The sequence below is a fragment of the Gopherus flavomarginatus genome, chromosome 6 (genome assembly GCF_025201925.1).
Source record: "Gopherus flavomarginatus isolate rGopFla2 chromosome 6, rGopFla2.mat.asm, whole genome shotgun sequence".
NCBI classification, from domain to species: Eukaryota; Metazoa; Chordata; order Testudines; family Testudinidae; genus Gopherus; species Gopherus flavomarginatus.
The window spans coordinates 108897096-108921739 of record NC_066622.1 but is presented as its reverse complement, the minus strand read 5'-3'; the positions used below and the strand labels follow the sequence as shown (position 1 = coordinate 108921739).

Below are 24644 nucleotides of genomic sequence, written 5' to 3'. Positions count from 1 at the left end.
CACACCACCATCTGGAATTGTTATACACTCAAGTTCAGCTCTTCAGTTATCAGGAAAACAAGCATTTCAGCCAGATATATCCAAAATGACTTCATTACAGACAAAGTGATGCTTGAATTGCAACAAAAAATTGACCAAACTCTCTCAAGGGTGATACATGTTTCTAGTTCCTCACTATAAGTCACGGAAAAGACTTATTGGCAGGTACCATTTAAACTATTAAGACAGTCATGCCAGTCACCCAGCAGACATTCTTTGAGCAAGCCTCGTCTACAGTCAGAATATGAACATTTAATGCAAACTTCAAGAAAAAGAATCAAGGAAGCACTTTGTCTGGCAGTAGTTACAGATTTGTGGACGAATACATGGGATGTGGGGGGGGAAGAAATCCTCAACTGTATGATAACACCTCAACCAGGTGTGTGTGTGTGTGTGTGTGTGTGGTTTTTTGTTGTTTGTTTTTTATTTTTACAAGAGCACTGAAAAAGGAGAACAGACATACAGCAGAGTATATATTAGTGAAATATGTGAAGTACCAGAGAAGACTGGAAGAGGGAAAATACTTGCTCCTCTGCTGAGTGATAATGCCAGTAATAAGAAAGCAGCCTAAGACGACATAATGGACAAAATCTACATATTACTGCAAAAGGATGTGCTTCCCATGGCCTAAACCTGCTTCTTAATGACTATGTGAAGTTGGGTACACTGGATCAGATCTTTAAAAGAGCAAAAGAAGTTATAAAACATGAAAACACGGGGAGAAAAGCATGGTAGGAATATAATGGTAGCACTGAAGCTTTCTAGCAAAATAAGACTGGGAAGTGTGGTGATGTCATTTGGAAAGTTCAGTTTAAAAAAAAATCTTCAAGAAACAGTGATAATTGAAGATCTTAAAGTAGCTAAAAGTGTATGACACTGTACTTTAATGAGGATGTCTTTTTGGGTTCACCTGCAGAACTCTGAAGATTTTATTGCCAGTTGCTTCTGCAATCACTGTAATTGACTCTCACAAAGCCCCTTTTTCAGACTTTCGTCAGCTTATGACCAAGATAAAACTCAACTGTTTTTGAGAAACTAAGTTAATCTCCACTCACAAGTCAGGAAGAAATGAAAAACTGTATTCATGGATGGGAAGAATTTTAGCTGCAAGCTAGTACATGTTGCTGCAAACCTCTTGAATCAACATTCTATGTTAGTGATGATAGCATTTGACTGCATTACTAAACAAGCATCACATTTAGGACTAGATGTTGGAACAGTACTTTCAAATGTTGCATATTACAGAACCTTTTTAATATATGTGGTCCAGGAGTGCTATTTGGGAATCTACCAAGTATATTACTCCTACAGTGTGATGGCAAGGCCTTTATACAACACAACCTCTGATTCCTCTTGCTTCTCGTCTGCGTTCCGATTCTTCCATCTTCTGCAGCACGTGAAAAGAGACTGGTTGATATTTGGAAATAAACATGCAAAATCAAGAAACAGGCTAATGTGTGAAAGAGGTTGAGAAGCATGTTTCAGTTAGTGCAAATCTTCAATTTTAAAAGTACATGAAGATCATAACAAAAGTGCAGACCAGAAATTGTGAATCTTTCAGACAGATTCTGATTAGAGAAGTCACAAGCAAAATCTTGAACTATTCTAGTGTCTCCAAGATACTAGTAACTAAACTGTTTAGCCAGCTATAAACAAGTATAGTATAATTTTGCTTAAATTATGACACTTTTTAGTAGTGCGTTATCCTATATAGAGTCTGGTGTTTACTGTAAAGTTTAGAGATGCTGAGACTTACTGTTTGTCCTTAATATTGTGCTGTTAATGACATAATTAATATATAAAGGGGATGCGCAGTGGAGACTCTCTCATCCCCATAAGCTTGGTGGCAGCAGGAGCGTCACCCTCAAATCTCCCACCCCAACAAATCCAGGAAGGGTAGTTAATGATAGTGGGAGCCCAGGCCAGCTTTATGGCTCCCCTTCCCCTCCCAGTTGCAAACTGAAGAAAGGGGGCAAGAGTGGAGAGACTGCAAAGTCCAGGAGGGAGTCAGATAGTGGTTGTCCAAGGGACAGCTTTTATCCAGTGGTGGGGAGGGGACAGGCTGAGTCAGTGAGTTGGGGTTTGTGTCTGTGATGCCATATACTTATATGCAGTTAAGGCTGAATTTTCAATCTGTCACATGCATGGGGTGGGAGAGGTTTAGAAACCTATAGATAGATAGTTTTATTTATTTATTTATTTATTTATTTATGAATCCTGTGATTTTGGGGGGATTCTGACTCATGATTTTTGAATCTTGGGCTTGGTGGTAATGAATATCAAAGCAAACAAAGGGCAGAGGTCATCCGTCATGGATTTGGGAAGATGTTAGTTGATGATTTTCCTCCAACTGTAACATATTCCAGTTTTCTGCCCTCTGCGTGTTTTAATAGTCAAGTGGTTGTACATTACACAGTGATGAAGACTGCAAAGGGAAACTGACTAGGATATTTGAGTTTCTTTGCAAGTGTTTTTGCTTGTCCATATTCCAGCACCTGAGGAGCATTTTTTTCCCCCTCTTTTCTGTAAGGCTGTTGAGGAGATGGTGAGCTGAAGTGGATACTTTTATGGGCAATCCTTTGGGGCTGTGTGGGGAGGGGGGGTTAATTATGAGAGAGGCACCCAGAACAATGCATGGACATCTATAGTAGTAGTTTACAAGTTTGATGAAATCAGGCTGGAGTTTGACAGTGCATGGCATATGCAGCACACAAGCATTTTGAAGGAAAGATTAATTGATTGCTCTAATCAAAACACCTGACTCTTTACACTTTTTGTCTCCTGCACTTTCTCCTTTTTAAAGGATGGTGTGAATTGGCTGGCATTTCTCAATAAGTACAAACTTCATGGAATTCTTTGTGATGATATGGGTTTAGGAAAAACATTGCAGTCCATTTGTATTCTTGCAGGAGATCATTGCCTCAGGTAAGCTGCTGTTCTATCATGCACTTTGAGGATTTTCTTTAAGATACTAAAAGTAACATTTATGTTCTTAATGTTTGATACTCTCTGAAGGGCTCAAGAATATGCAAGAACTAAATTGGTAGACAGTGTTCCTCTTCCATCCTTGGTGGTTTGTCCTCCAACGCTTACAGGTCATTGGGTGGATGAAGTGAGTAAATTTTGCTCCAAAGAGTATCTCAATCCTTTGCACTATACCGGACCTCCCACTGAAAGAGCAAGGTAAACACTGCATTGCAGAAAAAATACTTTGACTTGAAAATATATTCTCTGTTTGATTAAGATTAAAGATTTGATTCACAATTCTTTGTATACTGCTGAAAAAATAACTTAGCTTTTTATGTGGACAGTAAATCATAGAATGTTTAAAGTACGTGTGTGGGTGGAAATGAAGACCTATTTATTTATATTTGCCCTGAACACTGTTTCTCCATATCTGTTTTAAGATTACAACACCAGGTGAAAAGGCACAATCTCATAGTAGCTTCATATGATGTTGTACGAAATGACATTGATTTCTTCAGGTAAGAACTAATGTTTGCTTTCTTGCTTTATTAATATTTTTAAAATACTAAATCAGACTTCCTTTATTTCCTAGAAATATTAAGTTTAACTACTGTATTCTTGATGAAGGCCATGTAATCAAAAATGGAAAAACAAAATTGTCAAAAGCAGTAAAGCAGTTGACTGCCAATTATAGGATAATTCTTTCTGGGACACCAATCCAGGTAATTGCTACACACACTATTTCAAGAGGGTGGGAGTGGAAGAGGCAAAGGGAAATTATTTTTGCAGTTACTTCACTATCTTCATGATCTTAGCTGTCCTGTTCAGTATATAGCTTATTATTGTGAAATATCCATGACTGCTCTCCTGAACATCTGAGGCTTGTGCTCACCATTTCACATATGGAAAAACCCATAGTGGTGCGGGGGGGACCGAAGTACTCCCACTCCATTTTTTTTTCCAAACTCTTTCAAAGTGGGTTGGTTTTCCACCTTTATGGAACCCAGAGGCTTCCATTCCAAAAACTCGTGGCACATGATCATCATATCAACTCAAAGTCCCTCACATTTTGAGGCCCCATGTGGTGTATAAGACCTCTCTCCTCGGGATGTCTGCCTCAGATTGAGTTGAGTCACCAATGCCTTTAGGGTACTGCCACTCTCTCTCTCTGCAGCTATCCAGAGGGCACGGTTTGATTGATGCCTGGAGGTGTTGGGGAAATCTAGTCATCAATTACCGAGTACACATTCTGAAGTCACTTTGGTTCTGGCCTATGAAGGTACCATTGGGGCCTTCCCCTTACCTAATCCTCAATTTCATCCCCACCCAGCTGTCAGTCTCCCAGACATGCAAAACAGCTAAAGGATCATAACTGGTGTCAAGAGCTTCATTGCACTGTATTGTAGGGTAAAAATTCAAAAATAAGGAAATACTCCATAATATAGGAAACTGTTCTCAGTTTTGGAAATGTTTTAACAAATCTTTCTCTTGTCTTCAGAATAACGTTTTAGAGTTGTGGTCACTGTTTGACTTCCTTATGCCAGGATTTTTGGGTACTGAACGCCAGTTTGCAGCTCGTTATGGCAAACCAATATTAGCAAGTAGAGATGCTCGGAGTTCCAGTCGAGAACAAGAGGCAGGTAAGGCACAAGCTCCAATCTGTCTTCTTGCTTGTTTCTTTGTAACTCAAAATTGCTACTGAAAACATCAAATGCTTCAATATCCCAGTATAAAGTCTTCTGTTTGTGATGTTTGAAGTAATTTGCTGCTTTGTTGTGGTTTTTAAACTATTTGCTGTGTCTGCTGTTGACACCTAGGAGTTCTTGCAATGGAAGCACTTCACCGTCAAGTATTGCCATTTTTGTTGAGAAGAATGAAAGAGGATGTACTACAGGATCTTCCACCCAAAATTATTCAAGATTATTACTGTACTCTCAGTTCTCTACAGGTAAGTTTAAAAAGCAAGATATAGAATCTCTCTCTGGTACTCGGCATCTGCTCTGCACTAGTTGGGACTACAAAGAAGCCAGCTGTAGGTCCATGATCCTGGGATCAGTTCAGTGTGAGCCTTGACATATTTTAGACCACCCAGATTTGAAAATGTTTTCTTATAAGGCTTAAAATTTAAAATCACCGCGGAGTATGTTTCTGCCATCACTAATGTGGGTCATTGTAGGAAATAATTTCCTAGCATGAATTACTTAGACAGATTTGCAAATTCATGCATATTAACTTGAAAAGTAAAATTTTCAAGTAATGAGTTTACACACAAACTGTAATATCAAGATTATGTTGAATGAGATTAATTATAACTTTAAAAGTTTCCTTCCCATTTGTTGCATTATTAGGCAGTCTGGAATTTTAAATTTTCTCATTCTTGTTTAATATAAAACACCACACTTACTTCTTTCTTTCACCTGCGGGGGCCTTACAGGTTCAACTTTATGAAGATTTTGCTAAGTCTCGTGCCAAATGTGATGTTGATGAAACTGTTTCATCTGCTTCACTGAGTGAGGAGACTGAAAGGCCAAAGCTTAAAGCTACAGGACATGTGTTCCAGGTACAGATTTCTTCAATAATTTTTGCTCTCTTGTTAATGTATTTCTAATAGATTATATTCTAGTAAATCCTACTTAAATCCTAGCCTACTGAAAAGAGTAATTTTGTACACTGGATGTTGAAATATAGTTAAAGTAAATTTGGTTAAATCCTGAACCTCCTCTTTAAATCAGCGGTCGGCAACCTTTCAGAAGTGGTATGCCAAGTCTTCATTTATTCACTCTAATTTAAGGTTTTGCATGCCAGTAATACATTTTAATGTTTTTAGAAGGTCTCTTTCTGTAAGTCTATAATATATAGCTAAACTATTGTATGTAAAGTAAATGAGATTTTAAAAATGTTTAAGAAGCTTCATTTAAAATTAAATTAAAATGCAGATCTCCTTGGACCGGTGGCCAGGACTGGGCAGTGTGAGTGCCACTGAAAATCAGCTCACGTGTTGCCTACCCCTGGTTTAAATGAAGTAATTTCCATAGCTGTAATCAACTTGTCTGGCTTTGGTGTGAAGAGCTATGGTGATTAAATTACGTGTTGTTTTATTTTAGAGTGAAACTTCCTGTTTAAAAAACTTACTGTAGTTTAAATATTTTTACATATTCTGCTGAATTAATCTATATTTATGTATATCTATCTGCTAGAGTTTTTATTCTAAATTGGAAATGGAGTATTAAAAGTTCTTCTTTTTATCAGTGAATTTAAGTAAATATCAAAAACCGTGCAGGTAAGAATAATTTTAGTCGTGTCAATGTTAGTTTCGCTACAACAGTCTCGAACAGTGAAATCTGTATATAGAAATATAAATTATCCCAGTGTATCTATTTTTCCACTCTAATGGAAAGGCAGGTAATGTTTTTGTTTGGGTTGGGGAGAGGGAATTTCCCCACCAGACTGAAACTGTGCATGACCACAATCCTTCATAAATTTGGATCCAAAAATAACTTAAGGTAAATTGGTTTGGCAAAACTTCTTCTCTGAAGGGCCTCACACACTTCCAAATCCGAATCTTATTTCCCAGTCACATAACACTCTCTGAGAGGGCTTCATGCACTGTCCCCAGAGCTGGAACTAAGATTGTTTGTTTTAATAGTAGCCAGCGGCAAGTTTTTTCAGCTGGAATTAACTTTTATTTAAATAAGTGTATGATACAAACATCTTTAAAAATCTGTTAAACTTGTGAAATTATGGCCAAGTGGGCTACAACATTAAATATCAATTTTGTTCACCCCATTTTCCATAATCTTTAGTTGCTGCTAATCTCACCACTTTTCTCTCAAAATTTAAAAGGCATTACAATATTTACGAAAACTATGTAACCATCCAGCATTAGTGTTAACAACCCAGCATCCAGAATACAAGAGAACCACAGAGCAGCTGGCAGCTCATAACTCATCCCTTCGCGATATCCAGCATGCGCCTAAACTGTCTGCTTTAAAACAAGTAAGTATACTTAAAACGTGTTATGTATTCCAAAGTTCATAAATGTCTGTGTTCTGGAGTTACAGTTATACAATAATCACAGTGTGTTTCTGAAAAAAAATCAATTAGAAATTTAGTTTATTAAAAAAATTAGTTAACCTGTCCTTGAGTGTCTGCCATATTTCTGGTTTTACAGTCCCACTTTCCTGTTTTGGTGTGTTTGGTTATTTTGGGGGTGGATGGGGAAGGAGGAAACTGTTAAATAATTTCTCTGTCATTGCTTTGCAAAAGAATCCACACAAGCAGAAGAAACAGACCCCTTGCAGTCAATGTGTGATGCTGAATTTGGGCAGGACTATTTGATTTTACAGTGAAGGTGATCATAAACAAAGTGCAGTTATATAACAAAGTGCTAGCAAACAATCTGGAAAAAGGGGGAGATATTTTGTCCCTCTAATCTTTGTTATATTAAGCAAAGATGTTACAAGTAATAGCAAGTTTAAAAGTTTCAGGCAGAAGTGACTTTTTTTAATTGATGGGGGGGGGGGTTAAATGCAATTTCCATGTAAAATTGAATGTACTGCACTTTTTTTTAACCAAGTGTTCACTCTTAGCATGGGACCACCATTTTCAGGCAAGTAGCTATAACTTATCTCTACAGGTTGTAATCCAAGGCATTTCTGCTCTTTCTATATATTTGCTAAAATTTAATTTTTTAGAAAATAATACATTTCTTAAGAAAATAGACATACATGTCCCATCTTTCTAATGTATGAAGTGTTGATTTTGTACAAATACAGAAGTTATGTAGTTATTTCATGGAGATGTAATTATCTCTCCAATCCTGCATTGTAATCTGTGTGGGCACAGCAGTCTGCACATGTGAATCACAGTACAGGATCAGGCCTTAGTCATTGTTTTTTTCCAAGTGCTTTAGGGTATCTCAAGTATGAAAGTGGCTTTTTCTGTTTTTGTTGCTTTACTGTTTCCTTTTACTCTTAGCAGAATATTGTTTTCCTGTTTATTATAGAAGAGACCTCTGGTGATTGAAGACATTGTCTCAATTTTCTATATAATCACACATAGTTATGTATTTTTAAGTAAGCTATACCCTCTTACTAATCTAGTATGGATAGAAAACTTCTTGTTTAAAACCAATTTTTGTGGAACCAAGATAAGAAATTTAATGTGTTCTGCCAGATTTTGCAGGTCCTTCATAGTATGAAAGGATCTACAGTCAATATTCCTTATTTCCTACAGAATTTGACTCATAGCTCATTACATACCCTGCAGGAATTTGTTAATTTAAAGGGGGTGAGAGAGTGAGTGTAAATTATTTGTATTCACTTCTGCCAGCAGTGTAAATATAACTATTTACAAGAGAGAGATAATCCTTTGTGGTAATTTTTATTTTAAAATTTACTTGAAGCTACTACTCGACTGTGGTTTGGGAAATAGTGGCTCTTCAGAGAATGGCACAGAAGCTGTTGTGGCTCAGCACAGGATCCTCATCTTTTGTCAGCTCAAGAGCATGTTGGATATAGTAGAACATGACCTTCTCAAACCTCACTTGCCCTCTGTTACATATTTGCGATTAGATGGCAGCATACCTGCTGGTCAAAGGCATTCCATTGTTTCACGGTAAGTTCCTCTCTTCTTTTCCTGTTTTAAGGCAGACTACAATGGATGGCATTACTTGCTTGAATACAAAATTGAAGTGGCTCTTGTCTCATGAGAGCTCTTGCAGTTTTTAATAAGATAGGGTACTATAATTTCTACTCGTGTGATCAGATTCTACTGGCAGACTATCATTGCATAATTTATCTTGCAATTTGAGTCAGATTAAATGAACCAGTGTGAAGATGTGTTCACAAATACTAACTGATTAGCATGGAACCATGTGTCATAAAATAAGCATCGCATTTTTAAAAAAAATTAAATTAAATTCTGAATGACACTAGGCTTAAATGGTTAGGAAATCTTCATATGATAGGCTTTCTTCAGTTTGCTGTTACTACAAAAGAGATACTAAAATTTCAAGTGTACTCAGAATATACTGAATATACTTATAACAACAATTGAAGTATGAAAACAGATCTTTTTTGTAAAGCCTAAAACATTTACTTGAGAGCTGGTTTGGTTACCTCTTTTGTCCACTGTTCATCATGCAGAGACCTGGATACAATCCTAATTCCTGGTTTCTTGCTGTCTTGATCTATTGCAATGTTTCCAACTCTTGCAGTGATGAGTGTTTTTTCTTGAATAGGGGAGAATTTCAGGTTTCCTGTAAAATAAAAAATTAAAATTTCTGTTCCTTGTTGCAAAAAAAAATCTTGAAAACATGAAACAAATGTGATACTCAACCAGAAAGCAAATAAAAATAACCAAATGTTCATGGTTGGTTGGTTGGTTTGTTTTTTTGAACACTTACAATATTACTATCGTACTTTGTCGCTAGAGAGATTAAGTACTTTGTCACTCTGGCAGAGCCTTATACCCATAGGTCATTTGGCCCTCTGTTCAAAATTGTACCTGCTGGTCCTTGTATGGTGCACCTCAAGAAGAGGACTGGAGCCTTCCATGTACTCTTGACATCTCCCCTCCCCCAAGCTGTGAGAGAAACCGTCTTGAACAAAGACTCCATATTCTTTGACTTTTAGGTGCATATTTTCACTTTTGTTTGTAACCATATCCACCTTTTATCTCTTTTACTTAGTATCATTTAATCCATGCATTTTGCTTCTATTATAAACCAATTCAGTGTTGTGTTTCGAAGGGAAGGGTGTTTTTAACCGTTATTTTAATAAATTGTAATGTACTGTCTCTTTATCAGAGCGGCGTACTTTAATAGTGCAAAGAAAACATCTCGGAGAAGCTGGAGTTCACTACTTACTGTTATTTGCTAGGCAAGATTTGGGCTGGTGAGGAAGACCAATTGATGTGGCAGGGAGCCGAGAGTCTTATATCTAGTAAAGCTCGCGCTTGCAGAGGCAAAGAAGTAACACAGTGGCCCCCAGTTCTGGGTATTCCCAACAGCATGTTACAATTAACATGGCCTTTGAAAGGACCAGCCAATAACTTCACAAGATAATACTCATAAACCCAGTTCATCCTAGATTTAAACACAGACTTGTAAATTCAGTAGCCCACTTGCCAATGACAGTTAGGAAAGCTTTTCTTTTCCCTAAACAGTAGAGTGTCTGCGGATTTAACTTTTATTTTATTTTTATTAAGTTTTCTGACTCTTATGGCTCTGAACTAAGGAAGCCAGCACTGCAGTGGCTAAACTTGAGAGTGTGGAGCTGTTTGGCTCAAGACTGGGCTTTCATAGAACCTAGCATGGGAATCAAGACTGCTATTGTTTCATTTTTGCTTATCAGAACACTGAGGACAGCAATGAAACTAACTTTCAATCTGCTGCTGCTTTTGGGAAACTATGCATAGTAGTTTCTGTGGGAGGCAGAATAGAGTAAATCATACACATGGGAGCAGTATTACTAGCAGCCCAGGAGGCTTAGAGAACAGCGAAGTGACAGCGACCAATTTTCCTATCCTTGTTTCTCTTTGGACTTCTGATCCCCAGTCAGGAGGTTCAAGCAGGAGGATTGGTGAAAAGAACATTCTTACCTGTAACACAATGTCACTAGAATAGTATACTAGATCCCATATTTGTACTTCAAAAAATAATCCATGGCAGTATTATATAGACTTCCTTTTTTAGACCCACTAGAATTTTAAATTGCCTAACACCAGTCCATGTCAATGGCAGGGGGAGGGGGTGGTTGTTCTTTGTTCCCCCCCCCCCCCCCGGTATTATAGCAGTGTGACCCTATTGTAAGGCTCTGTTTAGACTAGTGTACCCTCCACTAGTCACCTACAAGATGGCTGTCTCTGGTGACTATAGGTCAGATAGAAGCCATTTGTCAATCCATAGCGACAGCTGTGTCCAAGGACAAAGAGTTCCCATGGAGAGGGCAGGCAGCAGTACTGTTACCATCCCCTGGGAATTCAAGCAGGCAAGGCAGCTTTAAGTTCCAGCCAGTGATCCCTAAGGAGCTATGCCTAGTCAGTGTACTGTATCTACATGCCCTGGTCAACCCCACCTGCATTAAAAGCTTGTGCCAGTTGATTCTGAATCTCCAAGCAGAATGGAGGTTGCAGGTGGTTTATACCATTGTACCCCAACTACTGGCAAACTTTTCTACATTAACAAAAGTGAATTGGTGCAGCATTATTGGCATTGTAGCAGTGTGTCAAAAATTAATCTTTTTCTGATTTTTAGGAAACAGATTTGAGAATCATTTTAAGGAAACAAATGCCTTCATTCACATTAACTTTTACCTTAACTAATTTTTGATTTTTGGGATGTGTTATTTTGTAAATTATTTTTTACTGAATTATTTCCTCTTCTGGTGAGGTACAATCTCTGCCTGTGTAAATTAACCTCTTTCGGGTGACTTAAAATTGAAAAGAAAAGAAAAGCTTTACAACAAGCAGTGAAAAATATGTCAAAAGTGATTATATACAACATTAATTAATTGTAGTTTTGTTCCATTTCATTTCTGCAGTCACTCTTATGAACTTCTAAATACTTGATTCTTTTTTTTGTATATTTGTGTATACATAGGTTTAATAATGACCCATCCATAGATGTTCTTTTGCTTACCACTCATGTTGGTGGACTGGGACTTAACTTAACAGGAGCTGACACAGTAGTGTTTGTGGAACATGACTGGAATCCAATGAGAGATCTACAAGCAATGGATCGAGCACATCGTATTGGGCAGGTAAAATACCAATTGTTAATCTTTCATGAGTTATGAGAGACACCTTTTTTTGTTCCTGCAGCCCAGGGTCTCCCACAAGTTTTGGTGTTTGTGTTGCTCTCTTCTCTCTGCAACTCATGGAAACTCATGGACAGACAAGAGTTTTGGAGTTGCATAATCTGGCCACACCTTCTCAGCTCCTGCTTGATTTCAGTTTCTCTGCTTTCGTGGCAGCATGTGGATAATGGTTTTTACAATTCCTGCCTTCACATCTGGCTAAGAGGGCTTTTTTTAATCAGAATTTGGGGTAGTGATGAGCAATGATTTCCCTACTCCCCCTTCCCCGCCCCCTCTGGCCAGTTTTTAGCCAGGTGTTGGAAACCCACAGAGCCTTAGGTACAGTGCCTCCCTGCTGGCTGCTCTGCTGTACCTGGAAGGTGCGGAAGTACAGCAGAGCAGCCTGAAAATCACCAAACAGTGCTCCATCTTTGAGACTGCCCTCCTGGGCTCAGCAGAAGGTCAGTTATGCCCAGCCTTCTGTCCTTAACTCTATTACGTCCCAGGGCTATGAGTTGGACAGGCTGCAGCGGCACAGGAGCCAGCAAACAGCTGTAAACAGGGGAGTTTGAGTGGGACTTCTGTTGGAGGAGAAGGTGAAAAGCCTATGACAAATACAGAGGCAGCAGTGGTAGTGACCCAAGCAGTGGAAAACACAATGAAGATGACCGGATGTGGAAGCTGCGGCATGTACATGATCCTGGAGGGGGTACCTGAAAAGAATTGTCTGCATGAAGTGCCGCCTGATAGAGCTGATGGAAGAAAAGATCTGAGGATTAGAGATTCAGGTGGAAACTCTGAGTTTAGAAGGGGGTTCGAGCAGATGATGGAGCAAAGACATGAGGAGTCTGAAGGGAAAAGCTCACACTTGCAGATAGAAGCAGGACTAAAGAACTCTGAGGGGAGACTGCTGGATGAGGAAAGTGGACAGTGAAAGCATGTGACTAAGAGAACCGGGCAGAGGAAAAGACTGGCTAGTGAAGGAGAAATAGAGCTCAGGAACAGGTCTACAGAGTTGGAAAACAAAGTAGGGGCACAGCAGGTGGTCGCTGCAGGTAAGAGGACAAGGAAGAAAAGGGCAAACTAGTCCTATAGGAAGAAGGGAAGAGTCAATGGAGATAACACCAAATATGAGTCCCAGGAGGATACAGGATGGGTTGCAGAGGACTGCAAGGGGGAATAGGAATCAAGAGGACTTGCAGCCAGAGGAAACAGGCTGGAGAATTGCACCGTCACCAGGAAAAGGCAGGTCTACGTGATTGGGGACTCCTTACTGAGAAGAATAGACAGGCTTGTAACCAGAGCTGATCCAGAGAACAGAAGGGTATGCTGTCTGCCAGGTGCTAAGATATGGGATGTGGACCTGAGGCTGAAGAGGATCCTAACAGGAGCGGGAAAGAATGCACTTATTGCCCTTCATGTGGGAAGAAATGATACGGCTAGATTCTCGCTGGAACGTATCAAGGGAGACTATGCCAGGCTGGGGAAAACACTTAAGGAAATCGAGGCTCAGGTGATCTTCAGTTTGATTCTCCAGGAACAGGCAGAAGGGCAACAAAGGTGTGACAAGACTATGACGATCAACAGACTATGGTGCTATAAGGAGGGCTTTGGGGTGTATGGCCATTGGGAGGCATTCATGGACAGAGGACTGTTCTCTTGGAATGGACTTCACCTGAGTAGGCAAGGAAATAGACGTCTAGGATGGAGGCTGGCACAACTGATTGAGAGCTTTAAACTAGGAATTTGGGGGGGATGGTTGGGAGATGTCCAGGTAATCTCCACGGCAGATTTTAACATTTGAGAGGGAAGAAAATGAAGTAAGAGAGGATACAGCTGTGGGTAGGAGAAGAGACATAAGGAGGAAGGGTAGTGTAGATACCTGTCTAATAGGTGATACTGGCAGTAGAATGTCTGGGCCTCATCGGGTAAAGAATGTGAGTGAAGCCAAACAGCAAAAACTAAGATGTTTGTACACCAGTGTGAGGAACCTGTGTAACAAAATGGCGGAACTAGAGTTACTGGTGCAGGAAGTGAAACCGGATATTATAGGGATAACAGAAACATGGTGGAATAGTAGTCATGACTGGAGTACAGGTATTGAAGGCTATGTGCTGTTTAGAAAAGACAGAAATAAAGGCAAAAGTGGTGGTGTAGCACTGTATAGCAATGATGAGGTAGACTGTAAAGAAATAAGAAGGGATGGAATGGATAAGACAGTCTGTCTGGGCAAAAATCACATTGAGAAAGAAAGCTGCTACTACTAGAGCCTCCTCTGGGATAGTGCTTGGGGTGTGCTATAGGCCACCGGGATCTGATTTGGATATGGATAGAGACCTCTTTAATGTTTTTAATGAAGTAAATACTAATGGGAATTGTGTGATCATGGGAGACTTTAATTTCCCAGATATAGACTGGAGGACACGTGCTAGTAATAATAATAGGGCTCAGATTTTCCTGGATGCAATAGCTGATTGATTCCTTCACCAAGTAGTTGCTGAACCAACAAGAGAGGATGCTATTTTAGATTTGGTTTTGGTGAGTAGTGAGGACCTCATAGAAGAAATGGTTGTAGGGGACAACCTTGTTTCAAGCGGTCATGAGCTAATTCAGTTTAAACTAAATGGAAGGATAAACAAAAATAGATCTGTGACTTGGGTTTTTTATTTCAAAAGGGCTAACTTTAAAAAAATTAAGGAAATTAGTTAGGGAAGTGGATTGGACTGAAGAACTTGTTGATCTAAAGGCAGAGGAGGCCTGGAATTACTTCAAGTCAAAGTTGCAGAAACTATCAGAAGCCTGCATCCCAAGAAAGGGGAGAAAAATTAATAGGCAGGAATTGTAGACCAAGCTGGATGAGCAAGCAACTGAGAGAGGTGATTAATAACAAGCAGAAAGCCTACAGGGAGTGGAAGATGGGAGTGATAAGCAAGGAAAGCTACCTTTGTTGAGGTCAGAACATGTAGGAATAAAGTGAGAGAGGACAAAAGCCATGTAGAGTTGGACCTTGCAAAGGGAATTGAAACCAGTAGTAAAAGGTTCTATAGCCATATAAATAAGAAGAAAACAAAGAAAGAAGTGGGACTGCTAAACACTGAGGATGGAGTGGAGGTTAAGGATAATCTAGGCATGGCCCAATATCTAAACAAATACTTTGCCTCAGTCTTTAATGAGGAGCTTAGGAATAATGATAGGATGACAAATAGGAATGAGGATGTGGAGGTAGATATTACCACATCCAAGGTAGAAGCCAAACTCGCACAGCTTAATGAGGCTAAATCGGGGAGGCCCAGATAATCTTCATCTAAGAATATTAAAGGAACTGGCACATGAAATTGCAAGCCCATTATCAAGAATTTTTAATGAATCTGTAAACTCGGGGTTGTAATGTATGACAGGAGAATTGCTAACATAGTTCCTATCTTTAAGAAAGGAAAAAATAGTGACCCAGGTAACTACAGGCCTGTTAGTTTGACATCTGTAGTATGCAAGGTCTTGGAAAGAATTTTGAAGGAGAAAGCAGTTAAGGACATTGAGGTCAATTGTATTTTGTCCTAATTACCACATGGTTTTACAAAAGGTAGATTGTGCCAAACCAACCTGATATCCTTCTTTGAGAAAGTAACAGATGCTTTCAGACAAAGGAAACGCAGTGTATCTAATTTACCTCTATTTCAGTAAGGCATTCCCCCACATGGGGAATTATTAGCTAAATTAGAAAAGATGGAGATCAAAATGAAAATTGAAAGGTGGATAAGGAACTGGTTAAAGCAGAGACTACAACAGGCCTTACTGAAAGGGTGAACTGTCAGACTGGAGGGAGTTTACTAGTGGAGTTCCCCAGGGATCTGCTTTGGGACCAATCTTATTTAATCTTTTTATTACTGACCTTGGCACAAAAATTGGGAATGTGCTAATAAAGTTTGTGGATGACACAAAGCTGGGAAGTATTGCCAATACAGCGAAAAGCGGATGATACACAGGAAAATCTGGATGACCTTGTAAACTGGAGTAACAGGAATAGGATGAAATGTAATAGTGAAAAGTGCAGGTCATGCATTTAGGGATTAATAACCAGAATTTTTGTTATAATCTGGGAACGCATCAGTTGGAAGTAACAGAGGAGGAGAAGCACCTCAGAGTATTGGTTGATCACAGGATGACTATGAGCTGCCAATGTGATATGGCCATGAAAAAAGCTAATGCAGTCTTGGGATGCCTCAGGCGAGGTATTTCTAGTAGAGATCAGGAGGTGTTAGTACTGTTATACAAGGCACTAGTGAGACCTCATCTGGAATGCTGTGTGCAGTTCTGGTCTCCCATGTTTAAGAAGGATGAATTCAAACTGGAACAGGTACAGAGAAGGGCTACTAGGGTGATCTGAGGAATGGAAAACCTGTCTTATGAAAGGAGACTCTCAGAGCTTGGCTTGTTTAGCCTAACCAAAAGAAGGCTGAGGGGAGATATGATTGCTCTCTATAAATATATCAGAGGAGTAAATACCAGGGAGGGAGAGGAATTATTTAAGCTCAGTACCAATGTGGACTCAAGAACAAATGGATATAAACTGGCCATCAGGAAGTTTAGACTTGAAATTAGATGGTTTCTAACTATCAGAGGAGTGAAGTTGTGGAACAGCCTTCCAAGGGGAGCAGTGAGGGCAAAAGATATATCTGGCTTCAAGCCTAAGCTTCATACGTTTATGAAGGGGATGGTATGATGGGATAGTCTAATTTTGGCAATTAATTGATCTTTGACTATTAGCAGTAAATATGCCCAATGGCCTGTGGTGGGATGTTAGATGAGGTGGGATCTGAGTTACTACAGAGAATTCTTTACTGAGTGTCTGGCTGAGTCTTGCCCACATGCCCAGGGTTTAGCTGATTGCCATATTTGGGGTCGGGAAGGAATTTTCCTCCAGGGCAGATTGGCAGAGGCCCTGGGAGTTTTTCGCCTTCCTCTGCAGCGTGGGGCATGGGTCACTTGCAGGAGGATTCTCTGCACTTGAAGTCTTTAAACCACGATTTGAGGACTTCAGTGGCTTAGACATAGGTTAGGGGTTTGATACAGGAGTGGGTGGGTAACATTCTGTGGCCTGCGTTGTGCAGGAGGTCAGACTAGATGATCATAATGATCCCTTCTGACCTTAAAGGCTATGATTCTACCCACTGGAGCAGCTGTGACTCCAATATGCAGGGGCGGGAGAGGGGAGAGGACTAGGAGTCTGCGGGCAGAGCATGAAAGGATGAGGTAGACCTCAGTCAGCTGACACAAGGGCCCGTGGAGAATTGAGGGAACAGAACTGTGGGGTTACAAGTGCTCCCCCAAAGTCCTAAAATGGGTCCTGAGCACCATAATTAAAGCAGGGCTCATAAGCACCCTCCTCCTTCCCAATTTGGCCAAGAGGGCTCTGGAAGTGTTTCCTTTCCCCCACTCCCTGGTGGAGTGGGATCCAGCAGGTGGGGACTCTTAAGATCTCAGACTTTTTTTAAAAATTGGTTTCCTTAAGCTCTGATGATAGTACAAGAAGCAGTGGGCTTAAATTACAGCAAAGGAGGTTTAGGCTGGACATTAGGAAAAACTTCTTAACTGTGTATAGTTAAGATTTGGAACAAATTGCTTAGGGAAGTTGTGGAATCTAAGTTGTTAGAGATTTTTAAGAACAAGTTAGACAAACATCTGTCAGGAATGGTCTAGTTATTATTCTAATCCTGCCTTGAGTGCGGGGGACTATTGAGATCCCTTTCGGTCCTACTCCTTCTGTGATTCTGACTTCCTGGATATGGGAGTAATAGTGGTCCCTCAGAAGAAAGTTGCTTGGGGTTCTACTCAATCTTCTTTATCATTGAGAAGCATATAGGAGGAAACCAAGCCATTCTAGATTTCAAAAGGCTCAACAAGTGGATGAAGAAAATGAAGTTCTGGAAGGAGATATTAATCACTACAATGTCATCCCTGACTTAGTGGATCTGAAAATGCATACCTTGACAACCCAATCAGACTGTGCCATCACAGGTTCCTAAGGTTTACTTATGACAGAAGGCATGCTCAATATGACATTCCATTCAGCTGATCCTCAGCCCCCCTGAGTCTTTACAGAGATGGTGGTAATCCTAGCCAGACTCAGGTCACAAGGGATCCACCTGTACCCCTTCCTGGAGATGACATTTTAATCATAGCTCCATCCCCACCAACAACATGCAGAACTATGTCCCTGACCTTGAATTTCCTGCAGGCACATTGGTTTATTATCATCAATAACAAGGATAATATCCATCTCTGAGGATGTCTTGAATCTTCTGGAACATCTCTACATTGTTTTGGAACTGCAAGAGGCTCACTTTTACATTGAGCCTTCAACTGCTAGATGTCCTAGTATCATGCATAGAGATCACTTCATTACACATCAGACCCCTTTTAAGGCTGTCTTAAAGGTATGGGACTACTCCTCAGAATGCATGGAAGATCAAGTGAAGGTTTTGGAACAGGTGATTAAGTCCTTAAATGTTTGCAAGGCATGCCCGTGCACTTCCAGCTCCCCAATCCTCGCAGCTGCCACCAACCTGAAGAGCTGGGGACTGCACCTGGGTCCCAAATAACTCAAGGCATATGGAACCTGGAGGAAAGGATCCACAGTAGAAACCTCCTAGAACTAAGAATGGTCAAGTTTGTGCTATGAAGATTCCAGTCCAGCCTAGAGAGGAACCACATCCTGATTCAGTCAGACAGACAACATGACCATTGTTGCATATGTGAACAACCAAGGGGGAACAAGAAGCCCAGCACTACACGTTAAAACAACAAAAATTGTGCAGTGAGTTGAGCATTCTCTCCTCTCTTAAGGCAGCTCAGATAAAGGGAGACTTCAACCAGAAGGCAGAGTGGCTCAGCAAGCACAAAGTGAATAACTCCTGGTGGTGCATGAATCAGGAAGTCTTCATGTTAATCATCCAATTATTCAGCCTGCCATTTTTTTTCATGTATGTGCAATGTGCCTCAGGTGGCATACTTCCAGGATTCAACACCGAATTTGGTCCTCTGGTTGGATCATTAATTTCCCCGGCTTGGTACTGACAAGGAGCGTGACGTGAATGTTGAACCATGCCCCCCAGCCTGCCATTAACTGACCTATTCATAAACCACATGAATGTGAAGAGACCAAAGTACTTCACCAGATAAGTGGACCCCAGATCCATTGGGAGAGAGGCCCTATCGTACAGATGGCTGCAGGGCCTCCTGTATGTGTTTCCACCCTTCTCATTACGGGAAGGTGCTTCAGAAAATAAAATGAGAACAGGTGACAGTAATAACCCCGCATTGACCAACAAGATCCTGGTTTTTGGATCTGATGATGGAAATTGAGACCACTGGTATAGCTCCCAAAGAGATAGGACATCAATTTTTCTCACAAGGTCCTCTGCTTTATCCAGACCTGAAATGGTTCTATCTTGAAAAGGAAGCACTGATATTACTGAATCTGCCCTCAAGTCATCGGAACACTTCTTTATTTTGGAAGAATATCGTCCTTGAAAGCATACTCTTGTATTTGGAATATGTTTTGTGGCTGGTGCTGGGAACATGAAGCCAATCCTACAAATCCAGGAATTCCAGCTATCTTGGATTTTCTTGAAGAAGGGCTTCAACAAAGGTCTCTACCTCAACACCATTACACATCAAGTGTCTGCCTTTTAGTAGCATGATATGATATTTGCAGGATCCGTGGGTTCTCTGACAAAGAACCTTTGGGTAGCCAGATTCCTTATGGCAGTGCAGTTAGTCAATCCAGATATTAGACCTCTCTTTCCTAAGTAGCACGCCACTTGTTTGTCAGGGCTCTCAGTACATCCATTCAAAGCAGTGGTGTCTGTTTTTATTTGTTCATCAAAACTTGGTTTCTGATTGACACTTGCCTGTTGTACATGATGACTGAGTTGGTGGTACTCTCAGTGCAGGAACTTTACTGCATATTTCATCAGGACAGGGTGGTGCTCAGAACTCCAGAATGATTGATCCCAAAGGTGAACTCTTTCCATGATTCACAAGAGGTGGTTCTACCTTCATTCTGTCCAAGGCCATAGCCTTCTGAGGTGAGAGGGCACACTTTAGATCAGGGGTTCCCAAACTTGGTTCGCAGCTTCGTCAGAGTAAGTTCCTGGCGGGCCGCCAGATGCTTTGTTTACCTGAGCATCCGCAGGTATGGCTGCTCACAGCTTCCAGTAGCCGGGGGTTGCCGTTCCTGGTCAATGAGAGCTGTGGGAAGCGGTAGCCCGTCCGGTGCCACTTCCTGCATCTCCCATTGGCCGGGAATGGCAAACCGTGGAACACTGGGAGCTGCGAGCGGCCGTACCTCCAGATGCTTGGGTCATCAAATCGTCTCACGGCCTACCAGGAACTTACTCTGAAGAAGCTGCGAACCAAGTTTGGGAACCCCTGCTTTAGATGTCTCTGAAAATTTACCTCCAAGTACAGAGTCCACAAGGAGAGCAGGTGCCCTGTTTGTAGCCTTTCAGCCAAGGATTCGGAGCTTCCGTCTCCTTTGTTGCTCAGTGGATTAGATGATATATTGTGGAAGCGTACAAGGCACTGGAGATTCTGGTTCCAGAAGGGATCTAAGCACACTCTACATGATTGCTGGTGACCTCATAGGCTGAAAAAGCTAATGCACCCGCAGCAGAAATTTATAATGCAGTCATCTGGTCAAATCCTACTGTCTTTATCAAGCACTACAAGGTGGACCTGCTGTCCTCTGAAGACTTCAAGGCCAGAAGGGACCATCATAACCATCTAGTCTGACCTGCACCGTGCAAGCCACAGTGCAGCCCCTTGATCACCCACTCCTGTAACCTCTGGCAGACCCATAATCTCTGGTTGAGTTACTGAACTCCTCATATCAAGAGAGGACTTCAGGCCCTCAGCAAGATGTAGCCACAGAAAGCGTCACCAGAGCAGCAACAGAGCTTAAGGTTTAATTCATGCTTGTAAAGCACTTATTTTTCATTATTTTCCCCTGGTCTGCCTTTTTGTTGGGAGTTTAGTTTCATATACTTTTCCACGATGTACTCTTCTCATCTTGACTTATCATCCCTTGGTGCATCCAGTATCAACAAAGGCCTGAAACTGGCTATCTCTAGAAGTACTGCTTGTAAAGATGCTAATTCGGAAAAGCATTTAAGCATGTCCTTACCTGTTTTGCTGAAGTTGGGCATAAAGGCCTTATACTGAGAGGTATCAAGCATCCACAATACCTGTTGACTTCAATGGGAGTTGTGTGTTCAGGATCATGCCCTGAACAAGTAGAAATGTTACTGCTGAAAACAAGACTCTCTCCCTTTTCCCTCAAGGACATTATGTGCCTGGTCCATGTGTTGTGTTGTGAGCTGGAGAGAGCAAGAGTCTAAGAAATCTAACTCCTGTCATTATAAGCACTAACTCAGCAGGTTGGCACTTTGTTTTTGAGACTGTTTTTTTGCCTTTACCTGTGTGGCTCCACTCACTAAAAGCTGTCTCGTACCCAAATCCTCTGTCCCATGCCCTGGTTTGCAATTAACATTTTAAAACCATGTCTAGACACGTTTTAATATTTGTATAATGATGATTTTTCCTTTCAGAAACGTGTTGTCAATGTGTATCGCTTGATAACAAGAGGAACTTTAGAAGAGAAAATTATGGGTCTGCAGAAGTTCAAAATGAATATTGCAAATACAGTGATTAGCCAAGAGAATGCTAGCCTACAAAGCATGGGAACAGATCAGCTTCTTGACCTATTCACTCTTGACAAGGTAAAGAATCATTTTGCAAAATTATCTACTAAAAATAAGCATTTAGAGCTGCAAACATAAAAAATGATGTGATGTGAATCCTAAGATTACTGCTCAGACAAGCATTTGAAATAGAATAATGAACACCAAGATGTTCCCCAAGTAGCTGTTACCCTCATCCTCTTGGAATCGACTCCCCGATGCTCCAGAAAGCACCAATATCAATCCTTCAGAGATGTTCCTGTGTTGATGTGTGTAAAGGGAAACTAGGAATAAATAAGATGCTTGTGATTAATAAATATTATAGAACACTTTGTGTTTTTTTAAACTTACAGTTTAAATATATCCTTCTTTTTTTTCTTTTAAGGATGGAAAAAATGAAAAAGCAGATACTACTACTTCTTCTTCTTCTGGGAAAGCCTCTATGAAATCAGTTCTTGAAAATCTGGGAGAACTTTGGGATCCAGAACAGTATGATTCTGAATACAGTCTAGAAAGCTTTATGCATTCACTCAAGTAACCATCTTATATTCTTGATTCAATTGCTGCTAGTTCACATTTTTCTGCTGATATTCAGCAAATTTCAAAGCATATATAGTGAACCTATAGCTCAATATGTAAATAGACTTCTTGAAAGAAGAATCAGCAAAAGACTGACACTGAATAGTGTCATGTTTCACTGGGGGAATTATTCTGTCTTAAATATTTGCACTGTATAAAAATTTAAATGTAAACATATCGTAAGGTGGTTTGAATTTTACTTGCTAAACAGATGCAAATTCTTATTGGCAGAGGAATAAAACACAGCAAGTTTTACATATGCTAACAAGTGTTACTTCCTTTTGAAGTAAGTCCACCATTGTTTCTTGCTGTATCTGTAGTTTTGTACAAATATGTTTCAGTGAGTACTTCAGGTTGTTCGTTTACATTTTTTATTTTAAACATAACTTGCTTTTATGATTTATTAAAGTAAAAAAATTCAACTTAACAAGTTATAATCTTTCATTCAGATCATTTCAAGATGTACATCACCAATGGCAAACCCTAGAAGCTAGAAAGAGTGTTGGGAAACTAAATGGAACTAGGTTTATGTGTGCCCACCTCTGTATATTGAATATAAATCTATGATGCTCTTCAATCTTTTGACATCACTTTGAGAGCAGTTGATTTCAACTTTTTAATCTAATGTGTTATACTAAATACAGGTAATGGTCTGTTTAAGGCCATCTATGCATCCCATTAAGAGGGTGTGCTTTTTTAATTTATCTATCAGGCTAGAATATAGCCCCATTCAGAGACCTATGTATTCAATAGGTTTCAATCTTATATACTTTTTGTAACTAAAAACAAATATACAAACAGAACTTTTCCAGAAGTAGATTTTGCACTGTTTAGAATTCTAAAATCCATGCTGAAGAGACTGTTTACTATACTAGTGCATGAATTAAAACCTCTTAAACAGAAGATGGGGAAATATTTTCTTTAGGGATATAGATATACATACATATCATCAGAGAAATACCTCCACTCAATCTGAGGGAATGGAGTATTTGAGTTAATCATGTGACAAAGATTCTAAAGCAGGAGTGGGCAAACTACGGCCCGGGGGCTGCATCTGGCCCTTTTAGATGTTTTAATCTAACCTTGAGCTCTTGCTGGGGAGGAGGATCCGGTGCTTGCCCCGCTCTGGCACTTCTGCTGGGGAGTGGGGTTGGGTGCTTTCCCCGCTCCACGCATGCTGTGCCTTCACATGGCTCCCAGAAGCAGTGGCATGTCCTCCCTCTGGCTCCTACATGTGGGGGCAGCCAGGGGGTTCCGCGTGTTGCCCTCATCCCAAGCACCACCCCCACAGCTCCCAGTGTCCAGGAACTGTGGCCAATGGGAGCTGCAGGGGCGCTGCCTGCAGAATGGGCAGCGCACAGAGGCACTTAGCCATTCTTCCACATAGGAGCTGGAGGGGGCCATGCCGCTACTTCCAGAAGCTGCTTGAAGTAAGTGCCACCCAGAGCCTGCGCCCCTGACCTCCTTCCAACCTCTGAACCCCTCCATCCCAGCCCAGAGCACTCTCCTGCTCCCCCAATCAGTCATCCCCAGCCCCACCCCGGATCTTGCACCCCCAGCCTGAGCCTCCCAGCCCAGAGCTCCCTCACACACCCTGAACTCCCCATTTTTGGTCCCACCCCAGAGCCCACACCCCCAGCTGGAACCCTCAGCCCTCCCACACCAACCACCAATTTCATGAGCATTCATGGCCCACCATACAATTTCCATACCCAGATGTGGCCCTTGAGCCAAAAAGTTTGCCCACCCCTGTTCTAAAGGGCTTTAATAGCTGGGAGTGAGTATACAGCTACTGTATACATTAAGCAGCTTTTTATAAAAGGGAGTCAATAGTAAAGGTGGTATGAATGTTTATAGATGTGCATGTATGTACACAATTTTATAAATATATTAAATTATAGATAAATTTACAAAGCTGAATGAATACATGTATTGGATATATGTATAGATATCAAAATCTACAGTTTGTAGTTTGTTGTGCACTTAAGCGTCAGAGACTAAAAACCATTAGAGACCTCAACTATGTAAAATAACAGATTGCTTTAAACCCCCCCACCCCACTTATCCTATAAAGTAAGACTGTTCTGCTGCATTTGAAAATGAATTTGTCATATTTCAGTAGTTACAAACTGCCATATTGTAATATTAAACTAGCATTCCATGAAAAGAATAATAAAAACAAAATTGGGAATAAGTAATTCTATGTATGTTGTATGTACATGGAGTGTGTGTGTAAAAGAATGATGAATGGAGAAATAGACCAGTTTTATGCATAGTGAACAATCCTTTGGAGAAGTACAGTTGGGTCATTAGTGGTGAATATTTTGGTGTAGGGATGATCCTGATTGGTTAATCACTGTAAAAATGAAGTATCTATCTTTCTCCCTCAGATGCATAGCAAGTATCTTCATGTACATTGCCTCAGTTTTTCCTACTGCATGTTCAAAGAGAATATGAACAATGTGTGACTAATATCTCAAAACAATAAGCTTTGGTGTCCTGTGCTAAAATTTGATTTGCT

At 40.5% G+C, this 24644-nt stretch overlaps 1 protein-coding gene across 5 annotated transcripts in view; it reads left to right on the top strand.

Annotated features, from left to right (window-relative positions):
- The window catches only part of BTAF1 (B-TFIID TATA-box binding protein associated factor 1), a 103613-nt gene extending 79292 nt beyond the window's left edge, over positions 1 to 24321 (top strand). For 2 of the 5 annotated variants that reach the window (XM_050959280.1, XM_050959278.1), the window contains 13 exons: positions 2843 to 2964; positions 3055 to 3222; positions 3447 to 3524; positions 3599 to 3728; positions 4181 to 4285; positions 4505 to 4646; positions 4824 to 4954; positions 5441 to 5566; positions 6850 to 7002; positions 8411 to 8622; positions 11609 to 11768; positions 21413 to 21583; positions 21930 to 24321. In XM_050959280.1, the coding sequence (XP_050815237.1) occupies positions 2843 to 2964; positions 3055 to 3222; positions 3447 to 3524; positions 3599 to 3728; positions 4181 to 4285; positions 4505 to 4646; positions 4824 to 4954; positions 5441 to 5566; positions 6850 to 7002; positions 8411 to 8622; positions 11609 to 11768; positions 21413 to 21583; positions 21930 to 22082 (1851 nt within the window). In that variant the 3' untranslated portion in view covers positions 22083 to 24321. Of the gene's footprint in view, positions 1 to 2842; positions 2965 to 3054; positions 3223 to 3446; positions 3525 to 3598; positions 3729 to 4180; positions 4286 to 4504; positions 4647 to 4823; positions 4955 to 5440; positions 5567 to 6849; positions 7003 to 8410; positions 8623 to 9152; positions 9423 to 9484; positions 9726 to 11608; positions 11769 to 21412; positions 21584 to 21929 lie in introns of those variants that run through there. The other 3 variants (XM_050959279.1, XM_050959281.1, XM_050959282.1) reach the window with 3 other exon arrangements.
- Positions 24322 to 24644: the final 323 nt, after the last annotated feature.